Genomic DNA, 27918 nt, shown 5'->3' on the forward strand with positions numbered 1-27918 from the left:
CCCCCCTCACCGTGTACAGTCACCCCCCCCTCACCGTGTACAGTCACCCCCCCCTCACCGTGTACAGTCACCCCCCCCTCACCGTGTACAGTCACCCCCCCCTCACCGTGTACAGTCACCCCCCCCTCACCGTGTACAGTCACCCCCCCCTCACCGTGTACAGTCACCCCCCCCTCACCGTGTACAGTCACCCCCCCCTCACCGTGTACAGTCACCCCCCCCTCACCGTGTACAGTCACCCCCCCCTCACCGTGTACAGTCACCCCCCCCTCACCGTGTACAGTCACCCCCCCCTCACCGTGTACAGTCACCCCCCCTCACCGTGTACAGTCACCCCCCTCACCGTGTACAGTCACCCCCCACAGTCACCCCCCCTCACCGTGTACAGTCACCCCCCACACCGTGTACAGTCACCCCCCCTCACCCTGTACGGTCACCCCCCCCTCACCCTGTACGGTCACCCCCCCCTCACCCTGTACGGTCACCCCCCCCTCACCCTGTACGGTCACCCCCCCCTCACCCTGTACGGTCACCCCCCCCTCACCCTGTACGGTCACCCCCCCCTCACCCTGTACGGTCACCCCCCCCTCACCCTGTACGGTCACCCCCCCCTCACCCTGTACAGTCACCCCCCTCACCCTGTACAGTCACCCCCCTCACCCTGTACAGTCACCCCTCATTGTGTACAGTCATGCACCCGCACTTCTTACAATTGTCTATGACATGAAGAGCTTCACACAAGTCCTGACATAAGACTAGCAGTGTCCACATCATCGTCTGACCTGTATGCGGGCTCACACGAGGCTGGGGTTGGTTTCCTATTTCTCCAACTTCTTATTTGGCAGTTTCTTTTTCGCAATTTTTTATTTTTTACAGATGTAATAAGTAACAGAAATAGCACAATAATAAAACACAACTCGGCGGGAGCCCTGAGGTACGTAGGGTTAAAAAATACAGCTACAAAAATGATAAAAGTGGCCCATCATAGTGGGAGCTGAAAGGAGTTATCGAAAGGGTTAAATAACTGCACCACCGATCTCACACCACCACTATACAGATAGTGATGCCACACATCAAATCCAGGACCCTCCAGCCTGGCCTAATGGGTTCTGGGCATCAGAGCTGGCATCAAAGTGGGCGAATAGCTAATTTTCACAGATTTGAAAATGTAAGTGGTGTTTTTAAAGGGTTAAAAGACTTTGAGCCACTGATCTCACATCACTATTACACAGATAGAGATGCCAGGCATCATACACTGGTCACTCCTGTCTGGCCCAAATGGCTTCTGGGCATCAGATCTGGCATCAAAGCAAATAAATAGCCAAATTTCACCGAGTTAAATAAGTAACTGCTGTTTTTAAAGAGTTAAGTGACTTTGGGCCACTGATCACTCATAGCCTTTACACATCTACCGAATCAAAAGCAGATCACTCCGACCTGGCCCAAACAGGTCCTGGGCATCCAAGTGACCACATAGCCAATTTTCAAGTAGTTGAATAAGTAACCCATTAAAATACTAGTTATTTATTCAGATCTGTGAAAATTCATTATGCCCACTTTGATGCCAACACGAATGCCCAGAATTCATTTGGCCTGGTACGTCTTTATCCGTATAAAGGTGGTGTGAGATCATTGGCCTAAAGTCACTTAACCCTGTAGAAACACCAGTTACTTATTCACATTTGTAACACTTTGATGCCAGCTGTAAGGCCCAGAACCTATTTGGGCCAGGCTGGCGTGGCCTGTTTTTGATGTAGGGCAACCCTCTCTGTGTAACGGTTGTGTAAGATCAGTGGCCCAAAGCCATTTAACCCTTTTAAAAACACCAGTTACTTATTCAAATCTGTGAAATTTGGCTGTCTGTCCACTTTGATGCCAGCTCTGATTCCCAGAACCCGTGTGTGCCAGGCTGGAGTGATGTGAATTTGATGAGAAGCATCACTGCCTGTCTTATGGTGGTGTGAAATCGTGGGCCATAACTATTTAGCGCATTTGATAACTCCCTGCGATGCCCACCTTGATGCCTATTATTGTGCCCGTTTTTATATATATATTTTTAGCTGTATTTGTCTATTGACCTCAGTGCGCCTTACTGCATTATATTTTATCATTGTGCTAATTTCTGATTGTTATTAAACCTGGAAAAAGCAAAAAAAAAATGCAAGAAACTTCTGAATAAGGCTGGTTTCACATTCGCGCTTTTTAAGCGCACGCACGGCCGGGGGTAGCTCCGCCCCCGAGCCGGCTCTGCCCGGCGTGCCCGCCCCTTCCTTGTAGCGCCGCCTCCTAGCGCACAGCGGCGCCTGCGATCGGCGCACCCTATCTTTAGCATAGGGTGCGCAGATCGTGCGCAGGCCGTGCGCTAGTTGCGCTTTGACCTGCGCTGCGCACTTTTGACGGTGCGCCGTGCGCGCCAAAATCCGAAAAGTTTGATTTTGGCGCGCACGGCGCACCGTCAAAAGTGCGCAGCGCAGGTCAAAGCGCAACTAGCGCACGGCCTGCGCACGATCTGCGCACCCTATGCTAAAGATAGGGTGCGCCGATCGCAGGCGCCGCTGTGCGCTAGGAGGCTGCGCTACAAGGAAGGGGCGGGCACGCCGGGCAGAGAGCCGGCTCGGGGGCGGAGCTACCCCCGGCCGTGCGTGCGCTTAAAAAGCGCGAATGTGAAACCAGCCTAAGCGTGAACCTGGCTTTTATTTGTGTACAGAGATGATCAAAAAGAGATTTGCACTACTGTGATCCAGTGTCCAGTCCTCCACACCATTCTCGGCTTGGCACCCTGAGTGCTTCAGGAGCATACTACAGCCTATGGCATCATGATGAGGTGGTAAGCGACAAAGGCGCCAAGGAAGTCATCTGCAAAACTGAAAGGGGTTGTCCAAGTTTCAGAGAAATGTCTGTAGACTATCTATATTACTGCAGACATCTGAATCCTGACCACTGTCAAGATTCTCCAGTATTGCTGGTGCGAGCAAGCTGTCATATGATCACATGTATGCGATCACATTCAGACTAGACACGATTGGCTTCTCCCAACTGCAGGTATGCAGCCACCCGCACAGGGAATTGTGACACACAGAGTGAGTGCAGACTTTGCTCACAAACTTGTTGTCTGCCTTTAAGACTACCCTGGACCAGCTGCCAAGAAGGACCAGACTGAACAATGGACATTTTCTGCACAATTTCCACTTTTAACTGTATTGTATATGAATGAGTGGAGATGAGGGACAATTTAGAGGATATCCATTGTACATACAGTCATGGCCGAAAGTGTTGGCACCCTTGAAATTGATCTAGATTGAAGTATGTCTCACAGAAAATTATTGTAATTACGCGTTTTGTTATACACATGTTTATTTCATGTGTGTGTATTGGAACAACACAAAAAAAGGGGAAAAAAAAAAAAGGCAAATTGGTCATAAGTTCACACAAAACCCCAAAAGTGGACCGGACAAAAATGTTGGCACCCTCAACTTAATATTTGGTTGCACACCCTTTGGAATCAATCACTTCCTATAACCATCAACAAGCTTTTCACACCACTCAACTGGAATTTTGGACCACTCTTCTTTTACAAACTGCTCTAGGTCTCTCACATTTGAAGGGTGATTTCTCAAAACAGCAATTTTAAGATCTCTCCACGGGTGTTCAATGGGATTTAGATCCAGACTCATTGCTGGCCACTTCAGAACTCTCGAGCATTTTGTCTCCATCCATTTCTGGGTGCTTCTTGAAGTATGTCTGGTCTCATTGTCCTGCTGGAAGACCCATGACCAAGGACACAAACTCAAATTTCTGACAGTGGGCACTACATTACATACCAAAATCTGTTGGTAATGTTCAGATTTCATGATGCCTTGCATACTGTCAAGGCAGCAAAGCAACCCCAAAACATCTCTGGACATCCACTATATTTGATTGTAGGTACTGTGTTCTTTTCTTTGTAGGCCTCATTCCATTTTTGGTAAACAGTAGAATGATGTGCTTTACCAAAAAGCTCTATCTTGGTCTCATCTGTCCACAAGACGCCCTCCCAGAAGGATTTTGGCTTCCTTGCATACATTTTGGCAAACTACAGTCTAGCTATTTTTGTGTCTCTGGGGTCCTGTTGGGTCTCCTGCCATAGTGTTTTATTTAATTCAAATGTCTGCAGATCGCACTGAGCCTAGATGACAACTTGAATTTCTTTGGAACTTGATTGTTGATGTTTATCCACCATCCGGACGATCCTGCATTGCAACCTTTCATCATTTTTTTTTCTGTCATCCATATCCAGCGAGATTAATTACAGTGCCATGGGTTGTAAACTTCTTGATTTATGTTCCGCACTATAGACAAAGGAACATGAAGATTTCTAGAGATGGACTTGTTACCTTGAGATTACCCTCAGATCCAAAACACAAGGCCAAGTCAACCTGTCATTGGCTACAGCAGAACGAAGTGAAGGTTCTGGAGTGGCCATCTCAGTCTCCTGACCTCAATATCATTGAGCCACTTTGGAGAGATCTCAAGCGTGTAGTTCATGCTAGACAGACCAGGAATTTACAGGAACTGGAGGTTTTTCGCCAAGAAGAAGTGGGCAGCTTTACCATCTGAGAAAATAAAGAACCTCATCCACAACTACCACAAAAGACTTCAATCTGTCATTGATGATAGAGGGGGTAATACACAGTATTAAGAAATGGGTTATGTGAACTTTTGATCAGGGTCACTTAGATGTTTTGGGGTGTCATTATGATTTAAAAAATCGTAGTTACCGTTAACGATATTTCTCTGAGCCCATGACGGCACCACGGAGAGAGGGGATCTGCCCCACGGGGACAGGAAACCTACAGATAAAAAGACGGTACCTCTCTCCCGCTTCAGTTGTTTTACAGAGCATTAACGGAACTTCAGCCTAATACTAACACAACAATCTTAAGAAAAATACGAAATTTCTATAATCATTAAACTGCGTAGAGGAGACACCATGTAACCTTTAACTAAACTGTATTTACAATAAGTGCGCACCCCATGCGTGAAGGGAGGGAATGTACGGGTGCAGTCATGGGCTCAGAGAAACACCATTAACGGTAAGTAACTACGATTTTCTCTATCCCCCATGACGGCACCATGGAGAGAATTGCAGAGACTATCTTTTAGGGGGGGACCACTGCCTCCAGCACCCTTCTACCAAAGGTTAGATCTGAGGAGGTGGCTAGGTCCAGCCGATAGTGGTTAAAGAAGGTCGAAGGAGAGGACTAAGTAGCGGCTCTACATATCTGCTCAATGGAGACGCCTGCTCTCTCTGCCCAGAAAGTTGACACCGCTCTTGTAGAATGGGCTGTTATTCTGTCTGGGACGTTCGCCCCCTGCGACAAGTACGACAAGGTGATCGCGTCTCTTATCCACCTCGTCAGCGTGCTCTTTGATGCCTTTCACCCCTTTCTTGGCCCCTGGAAGCAGACAAAAAGAGACCTATCCTTCCTACACTCCCTGGTGGCCGCTAGGTATTCAATTAGGCATCTCCTCACATCTAATGTGTGTAATGCTTCTTCTCCCCTGTTTTTGGGATTGGGGCAAAAGGAGGGAGGGAGATTTCCTGAGTCCTGTGGAATCGGGATGCTACCTTCGGCAGGTAAGCTGGTTCTGTCCTAAGTACCACCCTATCCTCTAGGATCTGAGTAAACGGAGGGAAGGCTGACAGGGCCTGGATATCACTGATTCTGCGGGCCGATGTCAGGGCTACCAAGAGGGAGGTCTTGAGTGAAATCGGTTTTAGCGGAGCCTCTTCTAATGGTTCAGAGGGAGATTTGGACAGGGCCGAGAGGACCAAGTTTAGATCCCAGGGAGGAGTGTTTAGGGAAGGTATAGGCCTGGATCTACCGGCTGCTTTGATGAATCTGGCCACCCAACGGTTCCCTGCCAGGTCATTGTTGTAAAGGGCTCCTAGGGCCGCCACCTGAACTTTCAATGTGCTGGTAGCTAAGCCCTGCTCTAAGCCCTTCTGCAGGAACTCTAAGAATTTTGATAGAGGCACCTCCCCCCCGCTCTGGTGTTTGATACTGAGAGGAACTTCCTCCAGATCCTCCCGTTCAGTTTCGTGTTTACCGGTTTCCTGCACCTTAGGAGAGTAGACACTAAATTTTTGGAGAACCCCCTGTTGCTCAACAGCTCCCTTTCAAATTCCAGGCCGTCATATGTAGGTTCTCCACCTGGGGGTGCAGTACCTTGCCCTGTGAGAGTATGTTTGGGATGTCTGGGAGGACCCAAGAGTCGGAGATGGACATCCTCCTCAACCAAGAGAACCACGTCCTTCTCGGCCAGAAGGGGGCTATTAATATTACCCTTGCCCTGTCCTCCCGAATCTTCCTCAGAACTGATGGGATTAGGGCTATTGGTGGAAATGCATAGGCAAGGGGGAAGTGCCATGGGATCATAAGGGCTTTCCGGAGGGGTCTATGGAGTTGAAGGTTTCCACCTTCCGGTTTGTTCTGTTGGCAAATAGATCTATACCTGGTTTCCCCCATAGCGTCGTGATCTGAGCGAAAATTCCCTGGTTTAACTCCCACTCCCCCTGTCTTAATTGTGTGCGACTTAGGAAGTCTGCCGTCACATTGTCTGTCCCTTTTATGTGCAGTGCAGTCAGTGAGCTTAGATTTCCCTCTGCCCACTGGAGAATTGATTTTGTCACTTCCCTTAGGGCGCGGGATCTTGTCCCCCCCGATGATTCAAGTAAGCGACTATTGTGCGGTTGTCCGACATTACCCTTACGTGGTGGGCCCTGAGGGAGTCCAGAAAATACAGGAGGGCGAGTTTTACCGCTAAGAGCTCCTTCATATTTGAGGACGCTGCTACTTCATCCCCCGTCCAGACCCCTTGTGCTACCTGGTTGTCCAAGTGGGCCCCCCTCCCCCTGGGGCTTGCATCTGTGGTAAGGACTCGAAAAATCGACATTACCCAAGGGACTCCCCGGGATAGATTGGATGGCTCCGTCCACCACTGTAGTGAGTGGGCTGTTTCGGGTGAGATGTCTAACCGCCCTTCTAAATCTCCTTGCAGAGAAAACTCAGCAGCCAGTGTCTCCCACTGGAGATCTCTTGTATGGGCTTGGGCCCACTGAACAGCCGAGATGCAGCCTGTCATTGAGCCGAGCAGGGACATGGCTTTCCTTAGTGTTGTCGCTGTGTGAGTTTTTGCGGCTGTCGCTATCTGTTTCATGTGTGTCACTTTCCCCTCTGGGAGCCGGCACTCTTGTCTGAGCGAGTCTGTGGTAATGCCCAGGTACTCTTGTACTTGGCTCGGGGTCGTCCGAGACTTCGGCAGATTCAGCAGCCAACCTAGTTTGGTTAGTGTTTCCACAGTCCTGTTCAGCTGGTCCCTGCAGTGAGAAGGGGAGTTGTCTATCACTAGAAAGTCGTCTAGGTATGGAACTATAAGCACATCCTGTTCCCTTAAATGTGCCATGACTTCCGCTATGATTTTCTCCTTCGCCTCATTGGGGGACACAGAGACTGTGGGTGTGTGCTACTGCCGTCTGGAGGCTGACACTAAGTATACAAAAAAACAGGTTAGCTCCTCCGCCGCCGCATACACCCTCGCCCCGATAGCGGGCGGAAACCATTTTTTGCTTAGTGTCTGATGGAGGCACACGCAGTCTGGGTCTCTCCAGACTATTTTTTTTTTTTTTTAACATTTTCTTGCTATGAAGAGGAGACTGGGGCGACGGACCCTATTGGTCCGATCTCCCCCCAAACATCAACGGGCGAGCACGCACGAGTATTCCTCCGCGTATCCTTTCCCGCACCGAGGGACATCTCTGGGACTTTTCCCCAGACATCTATTTTTCTTTTTTATTTTAAAGAAGATATGACAGGGGCAACGCATCCTATTGAAAGGATCCGATTTCCCCAAACCATCAACGGGCGACCACGTGCAAGTGTCCCTCCACGTTCCCTCTCCCGCGACGTGGGACAGTATGCCAGACTTAGCCCTGTCCACCCCTAGGTAGCGAAACCATGGGCTTGCACAGAGGCACAAGACTAGTCTGTGCGGCCCCACGGCTACTCCAATCGGGTACTGCGTGGTGGCGGACGGTCCCTCTCCTCGCCCAGCCAAGGCGGACGGAGCTAGGGTGCCTGCACCGTCCGAAGATGCGGTTTACCTCAGGGTAAGCAGGGCTCCTGGGCAGCGGGAGGTTTTTTACAGGCCAGGGCTGCAGCGTACTTTCCAGGGGCTGGAGCGGCTCCCCTCTCCTGCCTGCAGGCAGAGCAGGAGGGCTTCTTCGGCGCAGCAGGGGCAGCGGCGTGTTCCCCTTCTCCCTCGCCACGGCGCTCGGTGGCCGGGCGGGGGAAGGAGTACGCCGGGCTGAGTAGGCGCCAGTTCCAGGGCGAGTTAGGCCGCATGGAAGAGGGCTCAGGTTTAGTCCCCGGCTTCGGCCTAGGCCGCGGGGAAGGCAGGGCCGAAATTTGGGCCGCGGCGTTGGCCTAGGACGCAGGGGGAAGGTCCGACCCCCAGCGTGACGTCGGGTCCGGCGCCCGCCCCCCAACGACGTCAGATCCAGCGCCGCCCCTGGATACTGGGCGGGCGCTGGATAAAATGGAGGCCCCGGCGTCAGAATGGGGTAGGCCGCGGTCAGGAAGCATCGCAGCCTACCCAGGGAGACAGCAGCTGGGAGCCTCCAGACGGCAGTCGAGCGCCAGCAGCAGCACAGGAGCACGGGGAGGCAGCCGGAGCTCGGGTAAGTGCGACCCCGTCTTGGCCACACTAGGGCAGGTTGTCCTCCTTCTCCTCATACCCCTGGATGCCATAAAAAAAAAAAAAGACATACTATATAGGAAAAGTTTTTTTCCGCAGTATGTCTGGAAAAGGGAAGAAGCACACCTTCCTTTATACCGCATGCATTTCCTGTGGGGCTGTGTTCACGCGAGCGCAGACCATTAAGATATGTGAGGCCTGTAGTTCCGAACGCCCCAAGGAGCCCTCCCCGCCAACGGAGCCCAGGGGGTCGGAACCCCCGGAATGGGCGTTATCGCTATCTCGGTCTATGGCTTCACTTACGAAGGAGATCGAGACCCTTCAGGCCCCGGATAGGGGTAGAGACAACGACTCTCCGGTTTGGGAAGGTTCATCCACCTCACTTGAGCCGCCGGCCTGCAGGGGCCGTACCCTCTCTAAAGAGAGGCACAGGGAAAGAACCCATATGGCGTCTCCGGGCCCCTCCGGTGCTTCGGCATCTGTGAGTGCGGCATCTCGCTCTCCATCACCATTGTCTGAGAGCGAGCAGAGTTTGGATGAGGATAGGCAGGAAGCCTTGGATCTGGATATTCCCGGGTGTCGGAAGACAGTGGACAGTCTCATTGAGGCCGTCAATCAGACTCTTGGTATTGAGGAGGACGTCTCCCTGGCCGCAGGGCATAAGATATCTTTTAAAAAGGCCAGGCGCCCACATAGGGTGTTTAGCACCCATCCTGAATTCGAGGACACGGTACAGCGGCACAGGGAACGCCCAGACAAGCGTTTTTCAGGGCAGAAAACGCTAGAGACAAGGTACCCGTTTGCACCAGAAAAGAGTAAAGAGTGGGCGGAATCTCCGATTGTGGATCCCCCAGTGTCACGCCTGGCTTCAAGATCATTGTTGTCGGTGCCTAGTGGGTCTTCCATTAAGGACCCCACGGATCGGCTCATAGAGGGTCTAGCCCGCTCGGTGTATGAGGCATCGGGGTCAGCGCTTTTGCCTTCCTTCGCAGCTACATGGGCGGCCAAGGCCATGATGTCGTGGTCGGAGTCTTTGAACAAAGTCCTGCAGGACAGAGATTTGCCGTTAGAGGTGTCTGAGATAGCAAATCAGATCTCGATGGCAGGAGACTATCTAATTAATTCATCCTTGGATGCGGCTAATTGCGCGGCGCTAGCCGCAGCAAACGCTATCGCCATTAGGAGAGCCTTGTGGCTAAGGCTATGGCGGGCCTATTCGATTTCTAAAAAGTCGTTAACATCTCTGCCTTATCAGGGTAATCGGCTTTTTGGGGAGAAGCTAGACAAGCTTATTTCAGATGCCACGGGGGGAAAGAGTAGCTTTCTCCCACAGCAGAAGAGCAGACCGCCCTTTCGTCAACCACAGGCGCGCTTTCGGGCATTTCGCGCCCCAGGATGGGCATCAGCGGCCGGTTCTACTGCCCCGACTCGTCGCAACCAAGACAGAGAGCGCCAGGTCACGTATAGAGCCAACCCGCTGGGGAGGATGCGGGGCCGTCCACCCAGGTCAAGGGGAGCTAGGTCTCAGAGGCCCTCTACAAAATGACTTGAGGCATCAGGTACCCGAGGACACCAGAGTAGGCGGTCGTCTGCTCGGGTTCCGCCACGTCTGGGTCAAGGTGGCACACGACGCATGGGTGGCGGAATTGGTGTCATTCGGGTACAAAATATAGTTTATCGGACACCCTCCAAGGAGATTTTTTCAATCCCGTCTTCCCAAATTGCAATCCCAGGCAGAGGCATTGCTAGGGGCCATCAGGATTCTTCTGCACAACAGGGTCATTATCCCGGTACCAGAGGGCGAAGAGGCCCAGGGATTTTATTCCAACCTGTTCGCGGTCCCCAAGAAGGACGGAACAGTAAGACCGGTTTTGGACCTAAAGCTCCTAAACAGGTTCATCAAGGTCCGGCACTTTCGGATGGAATCCCTCCGGTCAGTGATATCGGCCATGGAGCAGGGAGAGTATTTGGCCTCAATCGATGTCCAGGATGCCTACCTGCACATCCCTATTTTTCCTCCGCATCAGAAGTTCCTTCGTTTTGCGATAAATGGCCGGCATTTCCAGTTTGTGGCTCTGCCGTTCGGGTTGGCCACGGCACCCAGGGTTTTCACGAAAGTGATGGCGGTCGTTATGGCCATTCTTCATTCTCGGGGCATAGTAGTGCTGCCATACTTGGACGACCTGTTAGTGAAAGGATCGTCTTTTCAGGCGTGCGAGGAGAATGTCGGCATTACGCTGGATACCCTATCCCGCCTGGGATGGTTAGTCAATGGGAAGAAGTCATGTCTTACCCCGGCTCAGAGGATTCCATTCCTGGGGATGATTTTCGACACTTCCCAAGGGTTGGTAATTCTCCCTCGAGACAAGGCCCAGGCGCTCCGGCGAGGGGTTCGGAGTCTTCAGCGGCCAGGCCCTCACACGATTCGATTTGGGATGAGGGTGCTAGGAAGGATGGTAGCAGCAATAGAAGCAATCCCGTTTGCGCAGTTTCATCTTCGCCCCCTGCAGCATGCTCTTTTGGCAGCATGGGACAGGAGTCCTTTCTCCCTGGATCATCAGTGCAGGTTGTCCTTTCAGGTCCGGCAGGCACTGCAATGGTGGACGCGCGACTCCTCTCTCCTTCAGGGGAAATCCTTTCCTCCAGATCAGTGGTTGGTGGTCACAACCGACGCGAGTCTTCTCGGTTGGGGAGCAGTGTTTTGTCATCACACAGCTCAGGGGCAGTGGTCTCCCCAGGAGGCCCTTCTGCCGATCAACTTGTTGGAGATTCGAGCAGTGCGGTTGGCGTTGCAGCATTTTCAGCACTGGCTAGTGGGTCGCCCAGTCCGGGTCCAGTCAGACAACGCCAAGGCAGTGACGTATGTGAATCACCATGGAGGCACGTGCAGCAGGGCAGCCATGCGCGAGATAGAACACGTACTTCGTTGGGCCGAGAGGCACCACTCAGTAATTTCAGCGGTCCATATACCAGGCGTGGAAAATTGGGCAGCAGATTTCCTGAGTCGGCAGGGGGTTGCGGCCGGAGAATGGTCCCTGCACCCCGAGGTTTTCCGGCAGATTTGCCAGCGGTGGGGAACTCCGGACGTGGATCTGATGGCTTCCAGAGAGAACGCCAAGTTAGACAAGTTTGTTGCCCGGTCTCAGGACCCGCGAGCGATTGCAGCGGATGCATTGGTTCTTCCATGGAGCCAGTTTCGGCTCCCGTACCTTTTTCCCCCTCTGCCTCTTCTCCCGAGGGTAATCAGGAAGATCTGCTGGCCCCAGACTGGCCCCGTCGAGCCTGGTACACAGATCTAGTACAGCTCCTCGCAGACGTGCCATGGCGTCTACCGGAACGGCCAGACTTACTGTCCCAGGGGCCGATCTACCACCCGAACTTAGGGGCCCTGTGTTTGACGGCATGGCCATTGAGTCCTGGGTCCTGACCCAGGCGGGGTTTGGGCGTGAGGTGGTAGCCAAGATGATTAACGCCAGGAAGCCGGCCTCGGCGAGAATCTATCATGGTACTTGGAAGGATTTCTTTCTCTGGTGTCGAGAGCACGGGGTTGCGCCTTTGGCCTTCTCAGTTCCCAACATTCTGGCCTTTCTGCAGTCAGGCCTGGAGGCAGGTTTGGCTCCGAGTTCCCTGAGGAGACAGATCTCGGCCTTGTCTGTTTTGTTCCAGCGAAAGATCGCTAGTATTATGCAGGTCAAGACTTTCATTCAGGGAGTCTGGCATCTAGTGCCCCCCTTTAGAGCTCCTGTAGACGCATGGGACCTTAATCTGGTGCTGGGGGCCCTGCAGGAAGCTCCTTTTGAGCCATTGCAGGAGGTCGGATTGCCATACCTTACCAGGAAGGTCGTGATTTTGGTAGCAATAACCTCTATTAAGCGGGTCTCGGAGCTGGCAGCCCTATCCTGTAGAGCCCCGTTTCTGACCTTTTTTAAGGATAAAGTAGTCTTGAGACCACCTCCGCCGTTCCTGCCGAAGGTGGTGTCCTCGTTCCATATTAATGAGGACATCATTTTGCCTTCATTTTGTCCAGCTCCAGTACATAGAGTTGAGAAGGCGCTCCACACACTGGACCTGGTGAGGGCCCTCAGGAGGTATGTGTCGAGGACAGCGCCTTTTCGCCAAACAGATTCGTTGTTTGTGATCCCTGAAGGGCGCAGGAAGTGGCTCGCGGCCTCACGGTCGACCATAGCCAGATGGATTCGCCTTACTATTCAAGAGGCTTACCGTATTAGAGGCACGCCGGTTCCACCTGGAATAAGGGCGCACTCGACTCGGGCAGTGGGCGCCTCTTGGGCGCTTCAGCATCAGGCTTCGGCAGAGCAGGTATGCAAGGCGGCAACGTGGTCAAGCCTGCACACGTTCGCTAAACATTACAACGTACATACGCAGGCTTCGTCGGATGCGAGCCTGGGTAGGAGGATTCTCCAGGCAGCAGTGGCACACCTTTGAACAGGTAGGCATGTGGTGTAGATTGATGAGTTGCTCCCACCCAGTGACTGCTTTGGGACGTCCCACAGTCTCTGTGTCCCCCAATGAGGCGAAGGAGAAACAGGGATTTTTGTGAGTACTCACCGTAAAATCCTTTTCTCCGAGACGCTCATTGGGGGACACGGCACCCACCCTGATAGCCAGTTGGCTTTTGTTTATTTTTGATGGGTATAAACCCTTATTTGTAGGGTGGTCCTTTTTTTCAGACATATGATTTTTTGCGGTAGAGCTAAATTGCTGTCAGCTTTTCCGACTGCTTTGGCACTAAACTGGTTTCCGCTCGCTATCGGGGCGAGGGTGTATGCGGCGGAGGAGGAGCTAACTTGTTTTTTTGTATACTTAGTGTCGGCCTCCAGACGGCAGTAGCACACACCCACAGTCTCTGTGTCCCCCAATGAGCGTCTCGGAAAAAAGGATTTTACGGTGAGTACTCACAAAAATCCCTGTTTTGTGAAGACTCTCGGAGCGATGGCCAGCCCGAATGGGAGAGCTTTGAACTGGTAGTGCCTTATCTCTCCCCTTATAGCGACTGCTATCCTGAGATACTGGCGGTAGTCCCTGTGTATGGGGACGTGATCGTATGCGTCTTTTAAGTTGAGTACCGTCATGTAACAGGCCGGAAACAGCATTTTTACAGCGGATTTTGTTTCCATTTTGAAAGGATGGATTATCAGGCACTTGTTTGAATCTTTTTAGGTTTATTATCGTCCTGAGTGTCCCGTCTGTCTTCCTCCTAAGGAAGATAGGGGAATAAAAGCCTTCTCCTTTTTCCTGGTGGGGGACCTCTTGTAGCACTGATTTCTCCACCAGGGTCTGAATCTCTTGTTGGACTGCTGCTTGCTCTTCCGCTGACTGCCTCTGCTGGGTCACTACAAAAGAGGGTTTGGGTGAGGTGTGGAAGGTTAATTTGAGGCCTGTTTTTACTATGCTTAAGATCCAGGAACTGTTTGATATTTTTTCCCAGGCTGGGAAGAAGTGGCCCAATCTTCCTCCTACCTGGGAGACACCTTAATTGGGGTTGTTTTTTGTCTGCCGGTTTCCCGAACATGAACCCTTTCCCTTTTCCTCTTCTGTCCTCCTACTTATCCTGGGAGTTTCTAGGCGGCTTTCTCTGTATAAATTTCCTGCTCAGAAACCGTTTGAAGGGGAAATTGGGCTGGTTGGGGAAAGACTTCTTTTTATCCCCCGCTTTGTCCAGGATATCATCCAGCGTGGGGCCAAAAATAAATTCGCCTTCGAAGGGAGTTTGGATTTTGTCTGCAGGTCCCTCGTCCAGCATTTGAGCCAGAGTGCTCTCCTTGCCGCATTTGAAAATGAGGCTGCCAGACGGATTAAATCCGCGGATGCATCCGCCAGAAAAGCCGCCGCTCCTCTCATCAACGGGGCTGAGTCTAAAATCGCGCCTCTCTGGGGTTTGTCTTTCAGCTGGCTCTCCAACGGATCTAGCCACACCATTAAGGCTCTAGCGGTGCATGTGGCGGCTATGGCGGGCTTCAGTCCTCCGGCTGCCTCCCAGGAACCTTTTAGGAATGTTTCCACTTTTTTGTCCATAGGGTCTTTTAATGTTCCCATATCCTCAAACGGCAGGGCGAATTTATTTGAGGCTTTTGCTATCGTTACATCCACTTTTGGCGCTTTCTCCCAATAAGAACAGGTTGGGTCTTCAAAGGGATATTTCCTTTTTGGAGTCAGGAGCCCCTTTTTTTTTTCCGGCCTTTTCCATTCTCTCTGAATCAGAGCTTGATTTTTCTCGTTCATAGGGAATGATCTTCTCTTCTTTTGTTCCAACCCGCTGAACATAGCATCTTGGATAGTTCTTTTGGGTCTGGTGTCTACCAACCCCATAGTTGTTCTAATTGCTTTCACTAAACTATCCGTTTCTTCGATAGGGAAACAGCTGCGACCCCCTTCTTCGGAGGATGAGGAGTCGGATGCTGAACTGTCCGAGTTTAACGTTGAAGGTTCGCTATCCCTATCGCTAAAGTCTGACTCGGGGTCCCTGGTTTTAGCTTCAGCAGCGCTTCTGCTGCCTCCCCCCCCCCACACACACACACCCTGGAGGCCCGCTGACCTTCCAGCGGTGGCGCCTCGGGTTACCACCCCAGCCGGGACAGGGAACCCCTGCTGTCGTCCTCCGGAATGACTGGCCCCGGCATCCAATGACAACTGGTGAGTCTGTAGGTTCCCTATGGGGACAGGAAACCAACTGACGAGGGAGAGAGGTACCGTCTTTTTATCGGTAGGTTTCCTGTCCCCGTGGGGCGGATCCCCTCTCTCCGTGGTGCCGTCACGGGGGATAGAGAAAGAGAAAACACAGTAGTTTGACACTAAATGGCTTCACCCAACCACTAACCATGAGAGGAGAAAAGGTTTTGGTGTTATCATTCATATTCTCTGAAAAAAGGCCAAGGAAGCAAAAATTCTGCCGGGGTATGTAAACTTCTGATCATAACTGTGTAACATAACCTTAAAGTCCATATGATTCATAGCTCATTCCAAGATTCATCCTACACCCTTGTTTTTCACCCCTTCTCACAGTGGTCATTTTTCAATATTTCCCTTTTTTATTTTTTGTCCCCATTTTCCAAAAAGCTTAACTTTTTTTTTTTTTTTTTTACTTGTCAATTTATATAGACACCGTGCTTTTTTTTTTTTTTTTTTTTTTTATGTGGGACCAGAAAAATGGGGGGAAAAAAATGGTTTGTTGCAATGGGTTGGAACACTTGCACCATTGTTGCTTGGGGTTGAGCTTAACAAAATTCACTGTGCGGTAAAATTGACACGGTAACTTTATTTTCCTGATCGGTAAAATGATTACAAATCTTGTATAATTATTGCTTTAATTAAAAAAAAATAAAAAATACTACGGTAATTTGATTTGTGTTTCCGTTTCCTGAGACTCCTAGCTTTTCATTGTCTGTTGATGGAGCGGTGTACGGGTTTGTTTATCATGTTGTGAGTTTTTGGGGTTTTATACTATTTTGAGTTGTATATAATTTTTTGATCACTATTTCATGTTCTTGGAAACAAGATGACCGAAATTTAACAGTTCTAGCAAATTTTTAGTTACGGTACATTTATTATGTGTTTTTTTTTTTTTGTAGTTCTTGTTTTGTTTTATAAATGGAGGGAAGACGGATGATTTGAGATAGATAGATAGATATATATATATATATAGTGGTGTAGTAACCACTGTGTCCACTAGGGGGCGCTGTGTGGATATCCCAAGAGAAAGGATGAGTGGCAGAATCCTGAAGGATGGTTATAAATCTCAAGGTGGGTGGCCTTGAGATGGAGACTTATGTATGCGTATTGATCAGCAGTGATACTGCTGAGGTGTTCCAAGGTGTAGGGGAGAAGTATCCAGGTAGCTAGACAGTTGGGTGGGCCTGGTTACCTACAAACCCACCCAGGCGGTGTGTTTAAGAACCCTTTTGTAAAAGACTGTGAGTGTGTGAAGGACCTGTGATGAGGTCATAGTCATGTGACCCGGTGGGCGTGGCTATGGCCCTTATAATGTGGCCAGGGTAGGTCACATGGGGTGAATGCTGGGACCCGGTTGGTCCAGTGTGGAAGGTCCCGCTAGGAGAATCAACTCCTGGCTAACAGCCTGTGGAGTGACTGTGTGTAATGGCTGCCAGCGTCTGAGAGTCCCAGAGGAGAGAGTGGATGTCTGCAGCGTGGAGCGACAACCATGAGAGAACCCTGACGTGGGTGAGATAATGATGAGGCTGAAGAGCCTGAGTATGGACATTGAGTAACCTGGGTGACCACAGGCTTAACCAGAGTGAAGCTATAATGGACGCTATGGTGTAATGCTGTTTATGTTGCTTCTATAGGTTTATGAAGGAGGAATAAACCGCATGGACTGTGTTATGCTTTATGAAAACCTGTGCCGGATCTGATTTTGTGGCTGCTGAGCTAGTATCCCCTACTTGAATGACAGCGCTACCTCACTCATATATATATATATATATATATATATATATATATATATATATATATATATATATATATATATATATATATATATATATATATATTCATGGAGGACATGAACCTGCTGTTACTTGATTATTTGTGCAACACACAGTATTTGTGCAGTATTTCTGTAATTTATTGTCAGTTTTTTTAATCTATTAAAGCCTGCCTTTATTTGCGGTCTAGCTGCTATGAAAAAGTATAGCCCCCCTGCAATTGTGTTTGATGAAGTAGTGGAAATGGTGTAACAGATCCCCTCCCTCCCCATAGCACAATTTAATGCTGGCATCAAATGGATTCTAGCAGATTTGTCATATTGATCACAGATTTAGAAGCAATTGTAGCGAGGTGGCATCTCACCCTTAGGCCAGTTTCACGCGAGTGTCATATGGGACCCCTTTCTACCCTGTTATAAATGTACATAGTACTGACTCTGATGGAGGCTTTTGTAGATGTTTTATTTAAATCTTCATTTCATATTCACTCATTTAAGATTTATCATTTTTTTCCCTGCACAGAAAATCTTCTCTGATCCTATGTCAGAATTTCTGTGACAAAAACCCTTGTATCATTTGAAGGAAAAAAAAAAAAAAATGGCATCTTCAAGTCGGACGCAAGTGTTAAATCTTTACAAGGTGTTATTAAGAGAAAGCCAGAAGTTCAATTCCTACAACTACAGGTAAAGGAGAACGATGATGTGTCCTGTAAGAAACACTATTACTGCGAGCGATATAAATATCAAATGATTAGAATATTATTACTGTCAGTACCAATATCATACAACAAGAATACTGCACAATAACAATCCGCTTACCTAGATTGTAGGGGATGGTCAGCAAAGAAAGCATGGCAACAGCATGTATGAAAAGATATGGTTCTATATTCTAGATCAAATGAACAGTGTACAATTGAAAATTTCTTAAAGGGAATCTGTCAGTAGGATCAACCCTCCAAAGCTGTCAATATGGCACGCAGGTCATAGGATGCTGAGTAAAATAATACCTATTTTGCAGATATTTGCAGTTATTTATTATTTAAAGGGAACCTGTCAGGTCCCCCATGCCCTCCACCCCAGCAGCATGCACTTATTTATGAGTAAATTCCCTGCCTAACCAGCCCTGTGTAATGCTTTTTCTGGTCAAATGAGGTTTGAAAAAAGCATTTATATTGTCCACATTTGGTATGCTAATGGGCGCTTTGGCTAGATCCCCAGACTAGTTGGCCCTTTTTCCACATCATCAGATCTCTGTGGGCGTGATAACGTAATTTGCACGAGTTGCTTCAGAGGCGCTCACTGCGCATGACTGGAAGCCCTCTTAGGCCTCTTTCACACATCAGTTTTTTGCCGTCAGGCGCAATCCGGCTTTTTTTTGTAAAACCGGATCCGGCAAAATGCAATGCTGGATCCAGTTTTTCCCCATTGACTTGCATTAGCGCCGGATGGCATTGCGTTTCATCCGTTTTTTGCCGGATCCAGCTACTTGTCTCATTCCGGCGTCTGGAAAAAACGGCTACTGTAACGTTTTTTGTCTCCGGCGAAAAAGCCGGAAGCGCCGGATCCGACGCTTCCGGCTTTTTGCTACAATGAAAGTCTATGGGCGCCGGAATGCGCCGGATCCAGAAAAAGACGGATCCAGCCACTGGATCCGTTTTTTTAAGTCTGCGCATGCTCCGATCCAATTGGCCAGCCCCCAGGAAACAGATATAACCTGCTAGACGGATCCAGCAGAAAAACGGATCCGTTTCTACAGTTCTCCAAAATTTATGCCGGATCCGTTTTTTCTAAAAATAGCCGCATCCTGCCTGACGGCAAAAAACTGATGTGTGAAAGTAGCCTTATGAACTTCCGGACATGCGCAGTGCACGCCTCTGAAGCTGGGAAGCATACACCTGGCTTCAGAGACGCAGTTACGCTGCCGAAATGAACAGCACGCATGCTCCAGATTTGCACGAGCGGCGATGACAGAGCTTGTGCAAATTATTTTATCACGCCAACAGAGACGTGATAACATAGAGATGGGCCAAATAGTCTGGGGCACTAACGCCCCATCGACTAGCCAAAGCCCTCATTAGCATAGGAAACAGGGACATTATAAATACGATACTTTGTTTTAAACCTCATTTGTACAGAAAAACGTTATACTGGGCTGATTATTCAGGGAATTTACTCCTAAATAAGTGAATGCTGCTGGGTTAGAGGGTATGGGGGGACCTGAAAGGTTCCCTTTACAATAATCTCTGGAAGCAGATTCTCATGCAGATCAGATCAGCGTTCGGACCTCAGATCTTAACAGCTCATTATCATATAAGAAAAATGTGGATTGCTCTGGAATAAGACATCAGGAAACAGATATTCCCTCTACTCCTCTTTGGTCAGACCTCATCTGGAATATTGTGTCCAGTTTTGGGCACCACATTTTAAAAAAGACATCAACAAACTGGAGCAAGTTCAGAAAAGAGCGACCAGAATGGTGACCGGTCTGCAAACCCTGTCTTATGAGGAAAGGTTGCAGGATTTGGGAATGTTTAGTTTGCAAAAGAGAAGACTGAGAGGAGACTTAATAGCTGTCTACAAATATCTAAAGGGCTGTCACATTGTAGAAGGATCAACTTTATTCTCATTTGCAAAAGGAAAGACTAGAAGCAATGGAATGAAACTGAATGGGAGGAGACACAGATTAGATATTAGAAAAAACTTTTTGACAGTTAGAGTGATCAATGAGTGGAACAGGCTGCCACCAGAAGTGGTGAGTTCTCCTTCAATGGAAGTCTTCAAACAGAGGCTGGACAGACATCTGACTGGGATGATTTAGCGAATCCTGCTTTGAGCAGGGGGTTGGACCAGATGGCCCAGGAGGTCCCTTCCAACTCTACGATTCTATGATTCTATGATCAGATTACGGCTATACAAGGTATCCTTTTATTCGGCATGCTATGACCTGTGTGCCTATATAGACGGCTTAGGAGGGTTTATACTACTGACAGATTCCCTGTAAGGTTACAGTATTTTCCATAATATCATAGTTAACAAAAAGAGAACCTTACATACTCAGGTCTCATCTGCAGTCAATATCTCACTGGCATCTCCCTTGGTGCCTCCTTGTTGTGGCCTTCTTATCTCCTTGGAATATCCTCTCCTTGGTTGGCTTCCTCCTTGGTAGAGCCTTATTTGTTGCTCCCTGGACTCCAATCCCCAGGGATGTTTTCCTCAAGAGATATCTTTTAACGTATATTTTCATTTTTACCATTTGTATACTAGCACAGCAACCAAAAAATGCTATTCTTGCGTTGCAACTCTTTTTTTTTTTTTCTCCCCTGTTTAATGCATGGTTAAAATAATAACTGATAGAATGGACTTTTACGAATGCGGTGATATCAAATACTTTTTTTTTTTTTTTAAATTGTAAAAAAGGATTACAAAGTAAAAAAAACAAACAAAACTTTTAATTTCCACTCTTCTCTCAAATTAACCCAGATATAGGACGTTATGAAGGTGTCAGTTCCCACATCATGAATTGCAGTGTCCATCATGCATTGAAACTGTCACTGCGTGTAACTGATAGATAAGCGGCAGAGGGAGGAAGCTCCCTCTGTCTTCCGAACGGCGCTCCTGTGACATTAGTGCTGGTGCCCAATCGTTGACATGGTGACTCAGCTCACCAAGCTACAGAAAGTTTCTTAGACCATCTTCAAAGCATGGTGTAAGAAGCTTCTGTACAGGTATAATGCAATGCATTATACCTGCGATCAATGTTAAAAAAGTGAAACTCCCATAGCGGGACTAAGCAAAAAAAAGTTAAAAACTAAATTGTAAAAATAAATCTTTTCAAATTGCAAAATAATAAAAGTGAGTGTGTGTGTGTGTGTGTGTGTGTGTGTGTGTGTATATATATATATATACATATATATATATATATATATATATATATATATATATATGTGTATATGTACATTTTTATGTACAAAAAGGAAAAATGTACACGTATTTCGTATATCCACATTCATATCAATCTGATCTATGGAACTGTCAACACTAGTTATCCCCTTCAGTGAACGCCATTAAAAAAAAGTGGTAAACTATGCTTTTTAATCATACCACTGAAAAAAAATGGAATAAAACGCGATAAAAAAGACCAATGGAAATAAAAATGGTATTGCTGAAGACGTTATCTTGTCCTGCAAAAAACAAGCCGCCATACAGCTCCATCAGTGGAAACATTTTAAAGTTGTGCAAAATAGGGGGCGTGGCTATGTAGCACTGCGGTGAGGACGTGCTGTTGAGAACTCCTGCCATCCTGTGGATTATCCGGCCAGCAGACCCACATTCCGGCGGTGTACTCACCCGTCTTCTGACCCCTCTGGACTTGGGGGCGCTCCTGGACCCCCACGGGAGAGCGGGACTGGATCTTTGAAGTGCCCGCGGCTGAGAGGATTTGAGCGGCCGGCGGGACCTGCACAGAGCGGCGGCCGTCTTGAAGGCGCGCGCTCTGCATGTGAGATGCGGCGCCGGGCTCCTTTGATGCAGCGCTGGGGGAACAGCAGGAGGGTGAGAGAGATTCTGACTGACTGAGGGGAGCAAACGGTGTGTGCCCTGAAAGATTGGGCCCCGCGCTCCCCTCTCTATTATATTGCCTGCTCTATTATATTGCCTACCCTGCCGGCGCTACCATTGTAGGGACTTAGATCCCCTCCTTGGCTGTTGCCCCTGTTTGATCCTAGGGTCTCTCCCTGAGTTACAGGGCCCTTGTCTGCCGCCTGGAGCTGGACACTGCCTCCCTGTGAGACGTTGTGGGTCGGTGCTGCTCCTGAGATCCTGCAGCCACCATTTGATCACTATTCTCCATCTGTAACTCTGACTCAGGGGGCTTTGGAGTGCATTGTCTCTACTACCCGGCTGCGCACTGGTGTGTTAAAATGAGTCGTTCTAAGGGGGTGGTCCACGGGGGTTCTACTCTGTTTTTTACAGACCCGGCGGAGTGGCTGCGATCCTATGGAGGGGCTGCTGAAAAAGAATCCTAGGGCATTTATTGCTGGCCGGTATTTTTCTATTAATCGGCTGATTGGAGCTTTACTCGAAGGCGTTCAGGCTTTCAACAATACCGGACACTGGGCTCAGTGATGGTATCCCCTTATTTGTTTAGTGATGGGAGTACAGGACTCTGCTCCTATGTTGTTTGTTGTTTTTTCACTTTGTTTTTTTTTCCGTAGTGGTTTTTGGTATTTTTTAGGTTATAATCGCAATCGACAACAATATCGGCCTCTAAGTGATGTCTCTAAGTTTTGCCCGGGTAATACTATGCACCATGTTCAGTGGAGTAAAATATGGGGTCGGAGCTAATCTGTATGACATGGAATGTGAGGGGAATAAAAACTCGAAAAAAGATCAGGTTTTTTCACTGGTCAGATATTATCGCCCTCACATTGTGGCCTTGGTGGAGACGCACCTGACTAGGGATACGGCGCGGTGCATGCAGAAACCCTGGGTGCAATGGTCTGCCCATACATTCCATACCAGCTACTCGAGGGGGGTCTCGCTGTTGGTACATAAAGACGTCAGATGGGAGGCGAGGGAAACTCGGAGGGATCCCAAGGGTCGTTTGTCCATGCACTGATAGACACCAGGAAATATGTGGTCTTATGTATTTATAACCCCCCTCCGGCTCGTATATCCATTCTACAGAAGGCAATGAGTTTTGCCCTTAACTACCCAGACGCAGATGTTATTTGTATGGGCGACTTTAATATGGTCATGAACAATCACCTTGATAAATTAAGGCTGGATGATGGAGCGACTGGGGGGTCCTCTCCAACGACTACAACCCAGTTGTCGTCATTTATGGGGTGTGGCGGGTGGCTGGATTTGTGGAGGGTGCGTCACCCTGAGTTAAGGGAATATACCTGCCACTCATCCACTAAACGGTCTCTATCACGTATAGACTATATATTTGGTTCTAGCGGTCTGGCAATGTGGATGACTGATATAGAACATGGAAGTAGGGGGATCTCGGGCCATAGCAAGGTCATCCTTAAACTCAAATATGGGCAAGTAAACAGTGGGATAGCTTGGAAGTTAAATCCTTTCTGGTTGAAACTGATGGGGTCTCCCGACAGAACGATTGATCAGTTGAATTGCTTCATCGCGTCCCATCCGGAACCCCAGGATATTAATTTATTTTGGGACGCCCTTAAGGCATACCTGAGGGGCTGTTTATCCCCCACGATTTCTTATATTAAGCGGGTGACTGCAAGGGAGGATGACGAGGTGGAGCAACGACTGAAAGACGCAGAGGCAACATATGTATCTAACCAGACTAGCGGGAACAGGAGTGAGTGGCTGGCTGCCCAGAGGTTAAATACTCAGCATGTGGACACTAAATCTAAGCGCAAACTATTCTTCACCCGCCAATCCTATTTTGAATTGGGGAACCAGACGGGCAAATTCTTGGCCTATTTGGTGCGCCAACATAACACCTCTAATACGATATTGCAGATTCGTAGGGTGGACGGTACACTGGTGTCTTCGACCGAGGATATTCTTGGCTGCTTTCAAGATTACTACAGGTCATTATATGAATCTAAAAGTGACTTTGACACTTTGGGGTGTTTAGACTAATATATCATTCCCCACATTAGATTCGGAACAGCGAGCCCTTATGGACGCTGAGTTCACCGCAGAGGATATAGATAATGCTATGACAGATATGGCTTCTGGGAAGGCCCCTGGACCTGATGGGTTCCCTATTGAACTATACAGGAAGTATCGAGATATATTGACGCCACTTTTGGTAAAGGTGTTTCTGGGAATATGGAAAGGCAATTCTATGCCTGAGTCCTTTTACGGGGCTAATATCATAGTGCTTCGGAAGGAGGGGAAGGACCCTTTGGAATGTGGATCCTATCGTCCCATTTCATTAGTAAATGTGGACTATAAAATTTTCACCAAGATTCTAGCTACTAGACTGAATTCAATTATATTGAATCTTATACATCCAGATTAAACGGGTTTTATGCCTGGTAAAAGTACTTCTATTAACATCAGAAGAGTCCAGTCAATAGTCCAATATAGTTCCCTGGTGCCAGACAACAGATGGGCATTGGCATCGTTAGATGCTGCCAAGGCTTTTGACTCTCTTGAATGGCCTTTTCTCTCCACATGTTTGCAAAGGTATGGCTTTGGCAATAAATTTATAACATGGATCAAAATATTATACATGAAACCCAAGGCCTGTATTATACTAAATAATTTATATCTGAGTCTTTTGCATTGCATAGGGGTACCCATCAGGGTTGCCCTCTTTCCCCGGCTCTCTTCGCCCTTGCGATCAAGGCACTAGCAATACGCATAAGATCCTTCCCTAATATCCGAGGTATAGATATAGCAGGCCGGGTAGATACCATAGGCCTATATGCCGATGACATGGTGATATTCTTGAATGATGTGGAAGACACTTTGCCACAGGTGATATCCCTTATAGATAGATTTAGTAAATATTCAGGTTTACGTATAAATTGGGAAAAGCCTGCCCTGTTACCCCTTTCCCATGCCCCGATGCCCCAGCTGGAGGCTCTCTCCTCACTGTCTATCGTATCTAGTTTTAAGTATATGGGCATCCACATATCCAATAATAGTACGCTTGATCTACAACTTAATGTCCATCCATTGCTGGAACTGGTTAAAGCTAAATTTGCATTGTGGAGTAGACTCCCATTATCTGTGGCTGGACGCATTAATCTGATTAAAATGATACTGCTCCCTAAATTTGGCTACTCGCTCCAACACAGTGTGGTAGCGGTGCCCAAGTCCTTTTTTGTTAATCTTAACTCCCTGGTCACGTCCTTTATTTGGGGGAAAACTAGGCCCAAACTTAAATTGTCCACTTTACAAAGACCAAAGAAGGGAGGTGGGGTGGCGCTGCCAGATTTTTTCCTATATTACTTAGCTGGGCAGGATAAAGCTTTAAATAAATGGATGACAGGTAATTGCCTCCCTAATTCTGAAAGCCACCTGCTTCACGCTGCACGAGCGGATTGCCCATTAGGTTTTCTTGAGTTGGAAAAAACTAATGTTCCACGTCTGTTACCCCTGCTCCGGCTGGCACGATTAATATGGAGACAAATCAAGAAGGTAATAGGGTTTAAAGATGTTATGGTGGAAATGCCTCTGTGGAGTAATAACTATTTTCTCGAGCTGCTGAATCACCCATCCGCTGTTTTTTGGACCCAGTGTGGAGCTTCTTCAGTGGGTGACTTGTATGACCAGGGGACCTTTAACCTTTAACCCCTTCCTGACATCAGACGTACTATCCCGTCCATGGGACCCGGGCCCCTATGCCCATGGATGGGATAGTACGTCTACTGCGATCAGCGGCGCCCACGTGGTGAGCGCCGCTCTATCGCGGCCGGGTGTCAGCTGATTATCATAGCTGACACCCGGCACAATGTGTCAGGGGCGGTCACGGACCGCCCCCGACACGTTAACCCCTTGCACACCGCGATCAAACATGATCGCGGTGTACCGGGGGTTAAAGGGAAGCATCGGCAGGGAGGGGGCTCCCTCCGTGCTTCCCTGAGCCCCCCACGGCAGCGCAATGTGCAGCGCTGCTGCCGGGGGCTCCTTTCCTGCAGGCCCCCGAATCCAAGAAGGCGACGGGGGCCTTCGGGGGTCTGCAGGAAGCTGGCTTCCTCAGTGCCTGCAAAGCGCAGGCATGAGGAAGCCTTGTGCACTGCCTGTGACAGATCAGCGATCTGTCACAGAACAGTGATGTCCCACCTGGGACTATTTAATAAAGTAAAAAAAAAATAAAAAATAACCGTTAAAATAATTTTAAAAAAATCGCCAAATAAATTACAAAAAAAAAAAAAATATTCCCCCAAATAAATCCATTTTTTGAAAATAAAAAAAAACAAAAAACAATAAAAGTACACATATTAGGTATCGCCGCGTCCGTAACGACCCGCCCTATAAAACTGTCCCATTAGTTAACCCCTTTAGCGAACCCCTTAAAAAATAAAAAACGAAGCAAAAAATAATGATTTATTATCATACCACCAAACAGTGTAATAACGCGCGATCAAAAAGACGCATATAAATATCCATGGTACCGCTGAAAACGTCATCTTGTCCCGCAAAAAACGAGCCGCCACACAGCATCATCAGCGAAAAAATAAAAAAGTTATAGCTCGCAGAATAAAGCGATGCAAAAATAATTATTTTTTATATAAAATAGTTTTCATTGCATAAAAGCGCCAAAACATAAAAAAACGACCTAAATGAGGTATCGCTGTAACCGTACTGACCCGAAGAATAAAACCGCTTTATCAATTTTACCGCACGTGGAACGGTGTAAACGCACCCCCCAAAAGAAATTCATGAAACGCTGGTTTTTGTTCATTCTGCGTCCCAAAAATCGCGATCAAAAAATGTCACGTGTCCGAAAATGGTACCAATAAAAACGTCAACTCGTCCCGCAAAAAATAAGACCTCACATGACTCAGTGGGTCAAAATACGGAAAAATTATAGCTCTCAATATGTGGTGATGCAAAAACTATTTTTACAATAAAAAGCGTCTTTTAGCGTGCGACAGCCGCCAAACATACAAACCGCCATAAATAGTAAATCAAAACCCCTGTTATCACCCCCTTAGTTAGGGAAAAATAATAAAATAAAAAAAATGTATTTATTTCCATTTTTCCATTAGGGGTAGGGTAGGGCTAGGGCTAGGGCTGAGATTAGGGTTAGGGGTGTGTTGGGGTTAGGGTTGGAGTTATAATTGGGGGGTTTCCACTGTTTGGGCACATCAGGGGCTCTCCAAATGCAACATGGCATCTGATTTCAATTCCAGCCAATTCTGAGTTGAAAAAGTCAAATGGTGCTCCTTCCCTTCCAAGCTCTGACATGCGCCCAAACAGTGTTTTACCCCCACATGTAGGGTATCAGCCTACTCAGGACAAATTGCAAAACAATTTTTGGGGTCCAATTTCTCCTGTTACCCTTAGGAAAATAAAAAATTGGGGGCAAAAATATCATTTTTGTGGAAAAAAATGATTTTTTTTTATTTTCACGTCCGAGCGTTATAAACTTCTGTGAAGCACTTGGGGGTTCAAAGTGCTCACCTCACATCTAGATAAGTTCCTTAGGGGGTCTAGTTTTCAAAATGGGGTCATTTGTGGGGGGTTTCCACTGTTTAGGTACATTAGGGGCTCTCCAAAGGCAACATGACACCCGCAGACCATTCCATCAAAGTCTGCATTCCAAAACGTCACTACTTCCCTTCTGAGCCCCGACGTGTGCCCATACAGTAGTTTTCTCCCACATATGGGGCGTCAGCGTACTCAGGACAAATTGGACAACAACTTTTGGGGTTCAATTTCTCCTGTTACCCTTGGGAAAATAAAAAATTTGGGGACTAATTGATCATGTTTGTGGAAAAAATACGATTTTTTTTATTTTCATGCCCGGGCATTATAAACTTCTGTGAAGCCCTTGGGGGTTCAAAGTGCTCACCTCACATCTAGATAAGTTCCTTAGGGGGTCTAGTTTTCAAAATGGGGTCATTTGTGGGGGGTTTCCACTGTTCATTAGGGGCTCTCCAAAGGCAACATGACACCCGCAGACCATTCCATCAAAGTCTGCATTCCAAAACGTCACTACTTCCCTTCTGAGCCCCGACGTGTGCCCATACAGTAGTTTTCTCCCACATATGGGGTATCAGCAT

General features: G+C 48.1%; 1 protein-coding gene across 3 annotated transcripts in view; it reads left to right on the top strand.

Moving 5' to 3' along the window:
- Positions 1-27918, top strand: part of LYRM4 (LYR motif containing 4) — a 209650-nt gene that overhangs the window by 1417 nt on the left and 180315 nt on the right. For 2 of the 3 annotated variants that reach the window (XM_073567362.1, XM_073567375.1), the window contains exon 2: positions 17721-17881. The exons of the other annotated variant lie outside the window; for it this stretch is intronic. In XM_073567362.1, coding sequence (XP_073423463.1) covers positions 17796-17881 — 86 coding nt within the window. In that variant the 5' untranslated portion in view covers positions 17721-17795. The remainder of the gene's footprint in view (positions 1-17720; positions 17882-27918) is intronic. 3 annotated transcript variants of the gene reach the window in all.

The sequence above is a fragment of the Dendrobates tinctorius genome, unplaced genomic scaffold (genome assembly GCF_039654945.1).
Source record: "Dendrobates tinctorius isolate UK_male_01 unplaced genomic scaffold, ASM3965494v1 ptg000004l, whole genome shotgun sequence".
NCBI classification, from domain to species: Eukaryota; Metazoa; Chordata; class Amphibia; order Anura; family Dendrobatidae; genus Dendrobates; species Dendrobates tinctorius.